The sequence below is a fragment of the Gobio gobio genome (genome assembly GCF_949357685.1).
Source record: "Gobio gobio genome assembly, chromosome: 17".
NCBI classification, from domain to species: Eukaryota; Metazoa; Chordata; class Actinopteri; order Cypriniformes; family Gobionidae; genus Gobio; species Gobio gobio.
Window position 1 is genome coordinate 35,374,095 of NC_137110.1, and position 16,687 is coordinate 35,390,781.

Here is a 16,687-nt window from a genome sequence, read left to right on the forward strand (position 1 = left end):
ACGAGACGATGAATTATTTTATAGTATTCTATACAGTGATGAAGTCTATAATCGATTAGCACTGCTTTATAATATACTTTATTATTGTGAAAATACCAAAGAAGGTTTGAAGAACTCAAATACTCAAATTTTCTCCAGTGTACATGATAATCCTTAGACATTTCTAGTGATTTTTAGTCATAGGCTGCCTGCATGTTAACAGGTAACCTGCAGTTTTTTGTAAAATAAGTATAAGTATAAATATTTTTATGATGATTATTATTATATTGTTATATTAATTCTTAAATACTCAATTTTTTATTTCTAATAATGAAAATGTTATTGTAATATTAATATTTCTTATTTTGTTAAATATGATAATATGATTATTATTATTGCTAATAATATATATAATCACATTATCACATCATAATATATAAGCACAAAATGTTTTATATATATACACAGTATATACACACACACACACACACACACACACACACACACACACACACACACACACACACACACACACACTTTTCATTTGTAAAAATAAATCGCATTTTGAATCACAAATCGCACATTTTTGTTTTAACCAGAATTTTCCCCAAATCGTGCAGCCCTAACGCAACCCGACACATTCATTATTGCGCTTTGTGTGTTAGTTCCGCTTTCATAAGTCCTAATTGAATCTTTGATGGAGCCTGCTGTCGATGTTGGGCAGCTCTGGCCTAGTTCTCCAAGTCCCCTCAGGATGCTTACATTGGATGCGTGGGATTTTAATGATTCAGAAGACACTCTTAAAGCTGCACGTTTATGAAGTGAGGGTGAAAGGAGGAAAGCTGAGCTACTTTATATAAAAGGACCTGATCTGGGTCAGGCCATCAAAGACTCCAGGACAACGGCCCTGATAACATTATGCAGAATAATTGTAAATTAATGGACTTCATGTAAACGTCTTTTCCTTCTAATCTTATTATTCTGTTCTTTCCATCACGTCGCCATTTTATGCCCAACGCACAAAGTGGGTGGTGGAAGTCCGCTTCTGTAATCGGTCAGCTCACAGCGAGGGGGTGGAGGGTCCAGGCAGGTCATGGGAAACTGACTGCAAAGAATCAACGTTGAGTGAAATGAGACTCTCACCCTACATACACACATAAACAAATACATAAGAGCATTTAAATAAGACACATGAGCCTCCCACAGGGACACAGACACCCCTTCATTAGCCCACCTGCTGGAATATCTTGGCTGTTTCTTGATTTGTGTGTCATTCATGACCACAAACTTAAAGATGTGATTGGCGTCTTGCTGAGGGAACTGTGTGCTTACTACACAATCAAACACAGAAGAGGTCCCCTTGCAAGAACAGTTTCACCTAGAGGTATACAACAAAAAAAAACAGGTTTTTTAGTTTGTTTTAGTCTTTGTTTATTTAACTATGGTAGTCAATGGCTGCCGAGATCTGCTTGGTTACTAACATTCTTCCAAATATCTTCATTTGTGTTCAGCAGAAGAAGGAAATTCACACAGGTTTGGAACACTGAGGCTGAGTAAATGATGACAGCATTTTCATTTTTGGGTGAACTATCCCTTTAATTTTAGTATTTTAAGACACTAAAGGTAATTTACTTAGCCTGGATGCCAGCCGAATTTAGTCCCGCCCACAACATTTGAGTTTGGGAAATTCGGTCTGGACTTGATCCGTTGTGGAGCAACTATGCCCAAACAGGACCAATGAAATTGTCAGGGCGGGCTTTATACGATGATGGACAGATGATAAACAGTAACTTAATCATCCACATCACCAAAGAGCGCTTGGGTTGAATTCGTTCTAATCTTAAACAGAGAACTTGTTTGTATATGCATTAACCTTTACTATTTCTCTCAAAAATTATGATCGCGTTGGTAAGTACTCCGTGTATCCTTAAATTCTTTTACAACACCGGCAAAGATCGTTTACACTCGTCTTCTTCTACTTCTTCGAGTGTGCGTGCAGTAGAGTTCTGTTGACAACTATGCATCGCTCCATTGCTCTGATTGGTTGTAGGTCTATCCAATTGAGGTCTTTCCTGGTTCGGTTGAAACACACCTCATAATCACAGCCCAATGGAGCAGTATCAGACTCATATTCTCGAGTATGACAACGTCAGGCTATAATTTACTGGTATCATTTGAACAAGTTTAATGGCATTAATCTGTTGTCATTTTTGAGTCATAATGCATTTTAGTTTCGTACGTTGATCCCAGTTGTTTGGTATTTTTATTTCAGTTAAAGTTTAAAAAAAATTATATTTCAGTTTTTGTTAAATGTAATGATCTGACTAGCAGAGATGGAAAATCAAGTCACACCTAAGTCATAAAAAAACTGGACTCATGACTTGGACTCATGAACAACTGACTTGAGACTTGACTTGAAGTCATTTGGTATGGCATTCCCAATTACCCAATTACCCTTCTCTCTTTATTACCCCAAATGACAGCATGAAACACCACATTTTAATATTCATTCTCTATCAATATGGTCTGTCAGTGGGCAGTTGTGGCCTAATTGTTAAGAGAGTCAGACCGGTAACCCAAAGGGGTTGAACAGCTAACCCCCAATCGCTCCCCGGGCGCCACAGCAAAAAATGGCTTGCTCACTTGTGCTTGTGTCCACGGTTTGCTGTGTGTGTTCTCTGCTCACTACTCCTGGTGTGTGCACTAACTTACATGGGGTTAAATGCAGAGGAGAAATTCCTCATACTTGCCATACTTGGCCTTCACATGTCACTTTCACTTTCAATATGTGCTGCAGCAGTAAATATCACAATTCATTGTGCGTGACACATCCGAAGGCACGCATATTCATCACTCATTTGAAAAGTTCTATAAATGAACAACAAACAGTAACAGTTTAGCCAAGTCTTGTCGTGTGATAATCTTTGTGCCATTTAATTTGAAAAGGAATCAATAAATCCAAAGGCTTGCCTCTGTCCATTTTCAAGAAGTACCATGTCCTTTCATGTATTTGCTACCATATGCATAAAATATACAAATTTACCAAGTTAACTTGTGTCTGGACTTGATGGACACTTCCATGCACATTTTATGACCCTTTTCGACTCATTTCCACAGATCGGTTTGTTAAGTCGGGGTGCTTAATATATCGCCTTATCACAAACGACACACAGAAGGAAATGCTGTTCTATGTGTCATTTACTGTAACGCTTGTCTATACTCAGGGGTTTAGTTACCTCCGGCACTCAATGGAAGACTACATCACCCATCATTGCTTGAGAACTACAGCAAAATGCGGCAACTCAAATAGCTCAAAAAACATCAAATGATTTTCTTTAAAAGCGTTCGCAATGTTTTTTATTACTGGTTTTATCGAGGCTGCACTAAGCTTTATAAATAACTATGCTTTTGACTTCCATAATGAGAAGGCATCTAGCAAGTCTATTTAAATTGAAAAGGTGAGACAAGGATGACAAGGCCTAATGGATCATCTCCGGTCTGTCACTTCCATCACGTCTCCTGTGATGCTACGGATTGTCGTTTTGAATGAGTCACAGACACAGCTGTCATACCGCTGTGTTGATTGGTTCCATCTGTGCACCGCATGCCTAATAGAGGAAGGAGATTAAAAAAATTATTTACAATCTCTTAAAAACAATATGATTAATATGTGACTACAACATCAAATGTACAATCCATCCTTGTTTTTCTTTTAACACCCAGTCAGTTTTCATATAAGCTTTCTATGTAGGTAGCAGATTGTGTTAACCTTTCTCAGATTTCAGACACTGTGGCCTTTTGTGGGTCACCCAGCGGAATATGTGAAGCAACCCCCCAAAGGCTCTTGCTTTCTTTCTATACTTCATCTGGTAGCTTATCAAAAAGTGCCAATGGAGGCAATCCCCAAGGGTTATGCATATATGTTAGCATTAGTTTGTGTTTAGTATGGGTCCCTTGAGAAATTATAGACTGCAGTTATCTGACATCAGTGAATAGATGATGGCAGCATGGCACCCATTGCTTTGTGCACGAAGATAGACACAAAAAGAAAAAAAAAGCATTGTTCCAAAATAAATACATTTTACGACATTATATGCCATTCTGAAAGTGAAAATTGTTTCTAAAAGTAAGTTGCTTTGTTTTTGCCAAAATGCAAGGCAGAAGTACATGTATCCTTTTGAGGACAAGGCTCAAATTGACGATGGTGGATGGGTTTAGACTAATGATTTATGAATATGCTTATTTCATTGAATGCCTAAGTATTGCTATAAATAGTTCGGCCTAAATGGAATTACTTGTATTTGTGTGTGTTCTGTATTTATGCTAATTAGATTGTTTAGCATTTAGTCATAAGACGCAAGGGTATATTCGTGGCAATAGCAAACAATACATTGTATGGGTCAAAATTATCTATTTTTCTTTTATGCCAAAAATCATTAGGATTATAAGTAAAGGTTAAGTTCCAGGAAGATATTTTGTAAACTTCCTACTGTAAATATATAAACAATGTATTATTATTAGTAATATGTGTTGCTTAGGACCTCATTTGGACAACTTTAAAGGATTTGTTTGCACCCGCAGATACCAGATTTTCAAATAGTTGTATCTCAGCAAAATATTGTCCTATCTTAACAAAGATTTATTAAAAAAAAAAAAAAAAAAACCTTATGCCTGGTTTTGTGGTCCATGGTCACATTTTAATAAACTGATTAAAATAAAACTATTTCATGATTCCATAAGTTTTAAGAGCTGAATTTTCTTCAGGGATCCCACCCTTTTTAATCCATACATTTACATGTCTTTTCTAGTACTGGGATTTTCTGGATGAAGATAAAGAGAATAAGGATTTTAAAATATTTTAGAGCTAATATTTAAGATTTGGTTAATTTAAATGACTTTTTAACATCCTGAAATATCTCTTTTTTGGCTTCTGCTTAATATATCCATTTTTTTCAAGGCTGTGGGAATCCTGGTTATTGAGGGAGGGAATTAAAATGATTCATATCTTGATATTTAGTTATTATTTAGTTAGAATATAACTTATTCTAAAGCTTGTTTTGTCTTAAAAATGATTTAAAGTAAGGCCCTCATGTTAAGGACCTTTCGAGGTTTTCTGAGGCCCCCTACTGGACCCTGCCTGACCCCCGGTTGATAACCATGTATCTAGTGCAATGGTTCCTAAACCACTGCACTAAAGAGTGTTTTGGGAACAAATTGCAAAAAAAATTCCATTCATTTAATTCTACCCCACCTTAAAATAACACTAAAACTGTGCATATATTTCTAACAGTGTAAAAACAGGAAAATGGTAGTGACGTAAAAAAGGTCAAATGCTTGACATCCAATCAAATTACCTCATCTTTTGCGGTCAAATTTGACTGCGTCCACACAAAGCAGCTTGCATATGATAGGTTGCGTGCAGAGTATGATGCCTTAGCAAATCACGCTACATTACTGCCGTTCTCGACAATGTACATTTGTAAAAGTGGGATTTTAGTTCTTACCAGCATGAAGAACAAATATAGACACAAGCTGTGCATAGATCTCGATTTAAGACTCGAACTGCTGACTTGGATACGAAAACATACCCTCTTGTTTTTAATGTCGATAAGATATTATACGAGCAAGAATGCACTTTTCCCAAGTATCCACACGTTCAAGAAACGAAATATATTAAGTGAAGTACATTTTAAACACAGTATTGTTAATATTGTTTGCTCTATTTTGCAACGTTGTAATGAAAGCAGCAGCAGAACTGTTGTGAGTCTCCAAGCAAGACACAGCGATGTTTCGTTAGTGAACAAATCTGCGGCTTTGAATGAATTGTAGGATTCAATGAGCTTTTATAAACGTGCCTTTAAAAAAAACTACTTGTGTGCTTCTTGAGACAAAACAATAGCACTGACATTTTTTGATATCTCAGTGAAAGTTGCTTTCAGTTAAAACAGCTCAAACATGCATTTTAGTCTGGGACTAGGCTTAAGCCTTGTCTGTGAAACCGGGCACTAGTGTTTTAAAATCTGATAAGAAGTTTTCAGAGGGCAGCTGTCTATGTAGGCAGTAGATAAGGTAGGGGGCTCACTACATGTGCGTATTTTGCAGATTCTTTTATTCAAAGCGACTTACATTACATACGCGTATTACATTCCCTGTGAATCGAACCCATGACTTTGGCGGTACTAATGCCATACTCTACGGCTAGAGTCTAAGAATCGAATACACTGAACTGGTATATCTAGCATGGTTTAGCCTTTTCTTTCGTAATAGAGCATGAATCTCACCATACATAAGCTTCACAACACTTCTGGGCCTGGTTTCACAGACAAGGCTAAGATTAAGCCAGGATTAGGCATTAGTTTAATTAGGACATTTAAGTGGCTTTTAAAAACGTGTCTTGGAGAAAAAAAAAATTCTGGTGTGCATCTTGAGACAAATAAAGATGCTTTCAGTTAAAACGGCTCAAACATGTATTTTAGTCTGGGACTAGTCTTAAGCCTTGTCTGTGAAACCGGGGGCTGGAGTCATGGATTTGCAGGCTTATTTGCTGGTCTCTTAGATGTCCTGTGAGCGTTTGAGCCCACAGTGCACCTGCAGCCACTATTGTTCTGTTGTAATGTGAGACACGTGCAGCTGAGCGTGGGGGCTGTGAAGGCACCATGGGCTCTAATTAACACATTGGTTATTCGCTCTGCTGAAAAGACCTAAAATTATCACAAACATGTTTTGTGCTGTAGTGTAGTTGTGAAGTAGTATGTTAATTTTGGATAAGTGTGAATGGAAATGATTTTGTTCCACTTTGGTCTGTTTGGATGTGTGCTTTTCATCTGCTTTTTTGTATTGATCAGTGAGCTGTGCATCTAGAACTAAGTTGGATCTGAAGTGCATGACCATATTTATGATGATCTCTCTCTTTCTCGGTTACAGATGCTTTTGTCAACAGTCAGGAGTGGACGCTCAGTCGCGCAGTACCGGAGCTCAAAGTGGTGAGTCCAGTCTCTGATGTTTAATGTTTGCCTTTAAAAAAAATCCTAATAGAAGCTTTATGTGCATAACTGAATTGCTTACATTAGTGTAGCATGCTCATAACCTCTAAACAGCTTTGATCAGGTCATACCCTATTCAAATTGTCCGATATGCTGAATTCAGTGTTTCTTAGAAGTAAACTCTACTGTATGTACTGTATATATGTCTGTAAAGACAATGTTCATCATAAATTATGTCATTCCCTTCACAGTGCCATTTCCTCTAAACTCAAATTGTGTCTTGCTTGATAACATTCTGGAAAATGATGAGGGTGAAAAAATTACATTTGTACCAGTTTTAAAATAAACGATCATTTTGATCATTGAATAATTATCATTTAATGAATCCAAAAGTAAATTAAACAATATTTTAGTACATTTTGCATTAAAAAAATTAAAAATAAAGCTGGTTTGGAAATGTCCTTATTAAATTACTTGACTTACCTCGATTTTACTTTTTCTTCAAACATAATTTCATCCTTTGAAAAGTACAATAACATTATAAGGGTCAAAGCATTACTTGATGTGGTGTTAATGACACTACAATCATGGGACATAAATAATTTTTTGAAAAATAAAATGATTCTTTTTATATCATCATTTCTTATAGTTTTTATAGTTTCATATTTATTTAATCTGGGTCTGTAACAAGGATAAAAAAAAAATTATAATAATAAAAAGGATACAAATAAAATTAGTTAGTTCTAATAAAACTATTAGGACTTGCTTCAGCTGAGATAGTTTGTTTACAAGCCAAACTATCACGTAAGGGACCCCTAATAATACTGTGTGTTTGTGCGTTTGCAGGGCATTGTGGGTAACTTGGCCAGTGGGAAGTCTGCACTGGTGCACCGGTATCTGACGGGGACGTATGTGCAGGAAGAAAGCCCTGAAGGTAGGTGTTGCACTATCAAATGGTGTTCTTTTTTTTTACTCTTATATTTTAAAATGTATTCATCTTGTGCACAAGCAATATTTTTAACAGTATTACTCCCTTTGATGCTTTTGAAAGACTTTTGACCTTCTGTTCTTAAAGTTATTTGTAAATACTGTTAATATTCCTCTTTTTTCAGTACTACCGAAGCATAGGCTAGACACACTTCTACTTTCAGCTTTCTCCTTCTCTTATTTTCTTTCTCTCCACACACCTGCTGTTAGTGTGTTAGTACGGTATAGTTGTGCCGGAGGACTCTGCCATACTCCCCATGTATAATTGAGAACATTCAAGGCACGCCGCCAGACCACCACAATATGCTCTCTTCCCCGAGCGAGGATCTACTTTCAAAAGCTCCCCATGTCAATATTTCATGTCCTTTATGACTGTTATTATGTAGTCATGTTAAACTGGCCTTTCAAATGGCTGCCTCATGGAGCAGGGTTTGTAAAGTTTAGGTATTCATTTAAAAATCAGGGCTTTTCTTTAAAGATCGAAATTAGTTTAAGCAGCGTTTAGTACAATTGGGCTTAACTGCAGTAATCTGAATGCCTGAGGGTCTCGTAGAGAGCACGAGGTCACTGGAGAGCTAGTTTAGCAGACTTGACGGGCACTAATCATGTCTCGTCCTCTCCTTTGCACTTTACCGTATAAAACTCAAGCCACTGCATACCAGCGGTCAACCAGGAAATCGCCCTGCAAGAAAAAACCCTCAGAAATGTCAATTGCCTGTTTGCCGCAGTGGATTATAGCACAGAGTGCCAAAGGAAACTTAGCGCGACATCAGAGCCCGTTGAAGTGTGTGCCTTGCTAAGCTTAAGCGACACGGTTAAATCTTTCACTTTTGAGGCCAGCACGTCATCCGATGTTAGAAGTGCCGCTAAACTCAGATTTGCAGTGACGTTATGTCACATTTCCGCAACAGAAAGCTGTGATTTGAATTTCTAAAACTACCATGCCCCTAAAATGTTTTCCTACTCTTCTTTTTTTGAAGTTTCACTATTCTGGGTTTAAAAATAGTGTTTCCTAGCTTTGGTAGAGTAACCCCAACCTCAAAACCACTAAGTAGAGCTGGAGCAGATTTTTACAGAGCACTCTGCAAAGAAAGCAGGCGGCCGCATGGGTTTTGCTCTGTCCCTCCCTTCTATCACACATACTACATGAATAGACACATTCTCAGAGCTCATTAAGAGATATTATCACAAGGCCAGTTGTGTGACTGTGTATGTATGTTTATGCAAGAAGCAAGAAAAATCCCTACAGGCTTTGTGGTCTCGACACAGACCCAGCCTTTACCATTTCAGAACCCAGCACCCCATATGGGTAAATAAGTCAGTTTTTGCTTATGCCGCCACAATCATGTTTGATTTAGAAATGCAGCTCTGCTGGGATCAGCAGTTTGGTGCAATTGTGCAGACCAGTCCCTCTGGCTTGAACCAAAAAAAAAAAAAAAAACACTTTTATCAATGTAAAATATCAAACTTAGACTTTGAATCTTTTCCAAGTGAGCTTTTACCCTGCAAACCATAAAATCTAGATAAACTGGTCCACCATCCTGACCCATTTCTATTCTGCGTCTTTTATCTTTTTGTTAAATGGGTCAGTGGCAAATAAAAATATTTTAAAGAATCTAGCTTAAAACACTGGTGCCAAGTTCTTAGAAACTTGCGGCATATAAATTCAATTAACTAAAAATGCCATGTGGTGTAACCATCAAGCAAAAAGTAACATTTTCCTTACACCTTGAATGTGTGTCAGTGTACACATTTTGTACACCATTTTTTTCACAATAATGAAAGTATTTTTACAAATATCTTAAATGATCAATTCATAAATATCACATTTTCACAAATAACTTTTTTTACACCTGTAGGGGTCCTCTCAATTATATCATTCCCTGTTTTTTTGTTGTTTACTTACCAACGCAACGTCATTGCCATAGAAAACCAATGCAGATAATCCGGAAAACGAAAGACACATCGGATCTAAACGGTTGCGATACACAATAAGGACAGTCAATAATTTTACATCAGATTCCAACCAGATACACAAATAATCGGATTTTGGACTGACAGTTTGAACGTAGCCTTAGTTGGATTTCATGCCCCCCCCAAAAAATTTAATTTTAATTAATCATCATTAGGGATGCAACAATACAGTTAGTCCACGGTTCAATACATACCTCGGTTTTTAACCACGGTTTTCGGTTTGGTTCGGTTCTGATGGCTTGTCACATCAGTTTTTTGCTATTCTATTCTTAAGTGACAGGAACAGTAAGAGGTTAAGGAGAAAAAAGACTATTTTTTAATTGCAATACTCTTTCTTTATTTTACTTAAAATAATTGAAAAACCTTACTTAAACTTAAAACTTTACTTTAAAAAAAACGCTTGTACACATTCCTAGTGTATTGTATAATATATATATATATATATATATATATATATATATAAGATTTAGATTGGCAGCTCAGAGCTGTACAGCATTTAAGTATGAAATTGAATGAATAAATGTATAACAAATAAAACACTACATAGACTTCACTATAAAATATACTCTGATTCTTATTAAAGCTACTGTATTAAAGTTTTTCAGTCAAGAGCAGTGAGTAATTTTCTCTTTGCCTTTTGATTTTGTATTAACATTAAATGGATAGTTCACTCAAAAATGAGAAATGAATACAGGTTTGGAACAATATTAGAGTGAGTAAATAATGACATAATTTTAGAGGTGAACTGTCCCTTTAAGGACCGTGTGTTCACTAGGCTGCGCTGCTGTCAATTTAAGACCTCCGTGCATCTAATATACAGACACACGCCGATTTTACTTTCACTTTAGACGTAACCGACTGTGTTTATGTTAACCTTGTGTGTATTTGACAGTATTAGCGCAGTAAGACGACTGCTTAGTCCAGTAATCACGTGTTTGACAAGCGTTTAGTGCGCGTGCTCTGAAAGCGCATGTTAAAACCGCGCACACGCCGGCAAGGCTTTAAAACGCATGCAAATAATGAACTTTCGTGATTGTGAATTACTATAGTGTTCCGTGAGTATAACTCTACCACTAACGTGTGATGTGAATGTATGTCGCGTTATTCAGTATATTGGGATGGAGGCAAATGATAGAATTTGTAGAAAAATACTTAATTAAATGCAAAACCGAAAAACCGCAATTCACAGGCGCGTATTGAACCGTGAAGGCCGTACCGAACGGTTCAATATTATATTGAGAATTGTGGCATCCCTAATCATGATAGAAGAGCTGTATTCAAGTCATTGTATGCTTGAATTGCATTGCAATGTATTTTTGAATGACCTAATAGATTGAGAGTTGCATCATTGACCACAATGCTCAGCTGGCCTGCATTACATGAGCGTGTGAGATAGTATGTGCCCTTTTCAGCTGTCTTGAACTGACCATGTCCTCAGGACAGACGTGTTTGATCTGTTCAGATACACACATACTAATGACCCACAGGCACAGAAGCTAGAAAAGATAGTGATGAATGAATGAAAGTTATGCTTCTTTCTCTCTCTGTCTCTCTCTCTCTCTCTCTCTCTCTCTGTCTGTCTGTCTCTCTCTCTCTGTCTCTCTCTCTCTCTCTCTCTCTCTCTCTCTCTCTCTCTCTCATTCTCTCTTTGTCCTGCTGTGTTTAATTTCTTAACTGTGACTGTGCATGCTTAGCTTGGCTGCTTTTTGATTTGAGTTTTGTTTATTCTCTCTTTCCTTGGCCTCTTCTTTAACTAGCTGACGTGGATGCAGGTAACTATTTGCTCTCTTTTTCAATGTCACTTGATATTTTCTTGGGGAACGTCTTTTGTAGTGCAAGAGAGATGAACAGGTGGACTCTCCCCTCTGTGGCTTGTGCATTCTTCAGTTTAGATGCTTTTTTCTCTCTCACAAACAATGTGCATCATGGTTAAAGTCTTGAAGTTAGAGAAGTGTCTATTCCACATGGCCTCTCTTTACTCATCACAAAGCTTTAAGCAGATCAAGCCACAGAACAGGAGGTTCCTCTCCACTCTTCTCTTGATGCCACTGTAGTTTTGCCATCTTCCATTTCATTCATTTCCTTAATGAACCACCAATGACACCACTGCACTGAGCGTTACAGGTCACTGTCCATCAAGACGGATGTCAAACTGTTGTTGCACGGTGCGTTCTATCAGAAACTGTTCTTTTCACACGAGTTTGGTCGAGATAAGCTATGCTCCAGTGCAGTCAGAGAAACTCAAGCACTTTTTTTACTCAACTGAGATCAACTCCAGGAGAAACTACCCAGAGTGTAATTAACTGATGGGTGTGTATCTTACTCACTGTGCACTTCTCTCTCTGTCTATATTTTCAACATATATATATATATATATATATATATATATATATATATATATATATATATATATATATATATATATATATATATATATATATATATATATATATATATATATATATATATATATATATATATATATATATATATATATATATATATATATATATATATATATATATATATAAAAATAACTGGGTCCAGACTATATGCTGAGTATTAGCTGTCCTGACGCTGGTCCTCTTCCTCTTCCTTTATAGCACAAACAGTCAAATCGTGTCATTACGGAAAAGCTTGCCATCCCCTCCAGCCGTACCGCCATACCCGAACAGTCTCACCCACTCTTCTTTTTCAACCTGGCGACTTTTGTAAAGCACATGAACTTTGGCTTTCATATATTATTGCCCACGTTTGGTTCAGCAGAGGAGTAGAGTTTAAACACTTCATCCAGACAAAGGGAAATTGGGAACGGAGGCTGTAACTGTAATTTGAATATATGTTCCCTTTAGTGTAATAACTGTTATCTTTTTTAGAGATAATAAATTTTTTTGTAGCTGTGTCTGATTACTGATATTCAGAAATGATATGTAATAATAATTTAAATGATTTTTTTATTTTTCATACAGTTATTACTAAACAATAGGTTTTCAAACTTTGAACTTCCTAAATATGATCCCACTACTAAAAAAAACACTAATTTATACTTTGTTAGGAAAAATAATGATTTATTATTAAAACAAGATGTTGTTTCAAAATAAAACTAATTTGCATTGATACATTGAAGCCTAAATAAATTGGTTCGTTATAGTGTTGTCAAATCAAAGCACTATACAAATACATTTTAATAATTATTTTAAATATTTTTATATATGAGCTAACTTGTGCTGTCAAATCAATTAAACTCGATAAATCGCATCCAAAAGAAAAGTTTGTGTTTACATATGTGTGTACTGTGTATAATTATGTATTTATAAATACACACACACACACACACACACACACACACACACACACACACACACACACACACACACACACACACACACACACACACACACACACACACACACACACACACACACACACACACACACACACACACACACACACACACACACACACACACACACACACACACACACACACACACACACACACACACACATATAAATAAATATATATATAATATAAATATATGTAGAGTATATACATACAATTTAAAAAAATATTGAGTATATACATACAATTAAAAATATATATATAGGCTATGTGAGTGAGTGTGTATTTATATATACATAATAATTATTATACACAGCACACACACATTATGTAAACACAAACTTTTATTTTGGATGCGATTTATCGCGATTAATCGATTTGACAGCACTAGTTAGTTCATATATAAAAATTATTTTAAATAATTATTAAAATGTATTTGTATAGTGTTTTTCACAATATTGCAATATTAAATATTAATACAAATTTCAATATTTAGACTTTTTTTTTTCTTCAGAAATTTTCCACTAACCCCATAGTAGCCCATAGTTCATTGTGACCCCCAGTTTGAAAACCCCTGAACTAAATAATCCTCATCTTAGAACAGTGTTTCTCAAAGCGTGCCAGATTTTTTTTCTTTTTTTTTGGTAGAGTTTAAAGAAGGTTTAAAGGAGGGCGTGACCAAAAAAGTTTGAGAACCACTGGCTTAAAACAATACAAATAACATTTCTGTAACACATATTAGTTGAGCATAAATGGGTATCATATAAAAAAATCACAATTTGACTTAAGAACTACTTATAAATTAGTTATTTTACTTGAGAACAAATCTCTCTGTGTATGATTGATCGTCTTTGCTGGTTATCATGGAGATACATAGTTGGAGGTCAGAGGTGAAGGGTGAAAGTTTGTCCGAGTGGCCATATCTCTAGATGACCATGGAATGTCCTTTCAGGCTATGAAAGTGAGAGTGAGGCTCTCTCAGGTCTTCGGTGCACAAGCTGATTAGCCGTGTAGAGCTCCGATAAGGTTAAGACCCTCTAACATCTCCTGGAATCCCCTCTGATCCTCTTATGCTTCAGCAAACCAACCAACAGTCGCCCTCCCCTCTTCCCCAGAGAGAAGGATCGAGAGAAGTCTTTGTTACACTCTGTGTCCTCTGATCTCTGACCGCCGCTATCTCACCTCAGATGGGACACAGGTCATAAGATTACTCAAGACGTTTTGACCTTTACCGCTCCCGCTATTGTCAGACTGGATGTTTGAAAAACAAATTGTTTTAGTTGACACTTAATTACTCCTTGGGTTCAAATACTTTTCTCAAGAATTATTTGCCTTTCTCTGGAAGAAAAGTTCAGAAACAGCGCACTCGCATGGCATAGATAAAATGCATTTTAAAATGTAGTGAATAATACATATTTATAAAAGGGAGTTCCAAATGCAAAATAATAATAATAATAATAATAATAATAATAATAATAAAAAAGCTTGCTGAACCCTGTGGGCAGAATATCTTTACATTTCAGGCTCAAGGTTTTTTCAGGCTGCATAATATATTGTGAGAAATACTCATGGTAAGAAAGTATAGACCGCTGGTTCTCAATCTCTTTTTGAGTTGGCCGTCTCCATTGTCCAACACAATATTCACAGGCTCCTCATTTATGATACAGTGTTATATTTTCTTGGGTATATTCTGCTGAAATGACCACAAAGCTGCTTTTTTCAAACTTTATTATTAACTAACAGAAACTGGGATTGTTAATATATTTCATAAATGAACCACAATTATTCTTCTGAGGGGAAAATTAACAACAACTACAGTTGTTGAGAGGAAAATATGAATAATAAAAAGATTAATTTAAAATAACTTTATTTGAATTGAATGGTTGTCTGAATGCAATTCTGCCATTGAATCAATACACCAACTTGTGAATAATAGGGAGGGACCAGTTCCTGAATGGTTCCGTTATGCTTCTTTTGATATTAAGTAAAAAATATTTGGCAAAGAAAAAAACAATTCTGTTGCTAAATCGAAATTAGAATTTCTGTTTAAAGCAATCTTACAGAAGTTGTTTTCACACTAACATTTCAGTCTTTTTAGAGGTGGCATAAATGCAATCCAGTAGTGGGCTTTAACTATATAATAAATATCAGTACTTAACAAACAAAAAATGTGGTCACATATTCCATTCATTGATTTATTTTTATGAAATACTACTGTCAAAATTCATAAATGTGTCTAGAACTACACATTGGCCATTTGCCAAAATGTGTTCTTGCATCCTTGTGTTCTCATACGTCATTATCAACCATCAAAATCCGGTTCCAATACTCAAGAATGCAAGTACAGAGAAGGCAGGAATTTAACCAGGTGTGTTCTTGATATCGCAGACTTGAAAGAATCGAACCGTTAAAATTCCCAGTAGTTATTGCGGGCGGATGACGTAAGCTTTAAACTTCTTTTGTTCTCACATTTCAATTCCCACTGAAAGCTTGCAAGTACATGACAGCTCGTGAAAATAGACGTTTGTCTTTTTGTTTGAATCATTTTAACATGGTTATAAATACCCTGAGAAAGACTGCAGTACTTTTTAATTGGCATATTTACAAGATTCTTAAAGCGTAACATTAAATATACACTCATTTACACATACTCATGTAAAACTAAAATATATCAAATAATAACAATTAATTATATATATGACATCTGTGATGTTATGTTTTTATTTGTGCATTGGATGGTGCTGTCCTACAGCCTATTGTGTCCTGAACGGTCAGTTGAGCAACAAGATCACAGCACATCTCAATTCTCGCAGACGCATTCTGTCCTCATGTCCTTCAGGGTTCGTTGTTTCAAGGTAGCCTGGCAAGACCAGTCTCCGCATGAATGCAAGTCCGTTCTTTGCATTCTTAGAATTGAGAAACAGCCATTTCTCATATGAACAACCAGTCAGTTAGTACACTATGTGCGTGAAGTACAGCATGACACAGTATGCTGTGTGATTTTGATTCACTAAGAATCAGCTCTTGAGGAATAAAAAAGGAGATTCTGTATGAATGTATACAAATTAAATCTTATACAGGAAAAACTTGAAATTCTTTGCTGTTAACATTGTCACAAGAAGAATGGAATTATAATGGAGGGTGAGCAGTTGTGTAGCCATGCAGTTGTGGCTTGAGCCCTAAAACAAATCTTACACCAAATAAAAATTTTGCTTTAATACATTGTTACAGTACTCGTTTTTCAGTACTTAGTAACATGTTCTGAACAAATTTGTAGAAGAAATTATTTACCCGATGAAATAATTGGAAAATAACAAGATGATACATGTACCCTTCTCTGTTTCCATGTCAATCAACAGTCCACCAATCATCCCATTTTAGAAGTAGTGAATGTATTAGCATCATCAGGCTCTTTAAATTGA

The 16,687-nt window shown here is 36.0% G+C and overlaps 1 protein-coding gene across 7 annotated transcripts in view; it reads left to right on the forward strand.

Annotated features, from left to right (window-relative positions):
* Window positions 1-16,687, forward strand: part of agap1 (ArfGAP with GTPase domain, ankyrin repeat and PH domain 1) — a 234,948-nt gene that overhangs the window by 120,922 nt on the left and 97,339 nt on the right. For 5 of the 7 annotated variants that reach the window (XM_079841021.1, XM_079841020.1, XM_079841018.1 and 2 more), the window contains exons 2-4: window positions 6,904-6,962; window positions 7,809-7,896; window positions 11,681-11,695. In XM_079841021.1, coding sequence (XP_079697147.1) covers window positions 6,904-6,962; window positions 7,809-7,896; window positions 11,681-11,695 — 162 coding nt within the window. The remainder of the gene's footprint in view (window positions 1-6,903; window positions 6,963-7,808; window positions 7,897-11,680; window positions 11,696-16,687) is intronic. The other 2 variants (XM_079841022.1, XM_079841019.1) reach the window with 1 other exon arrangement.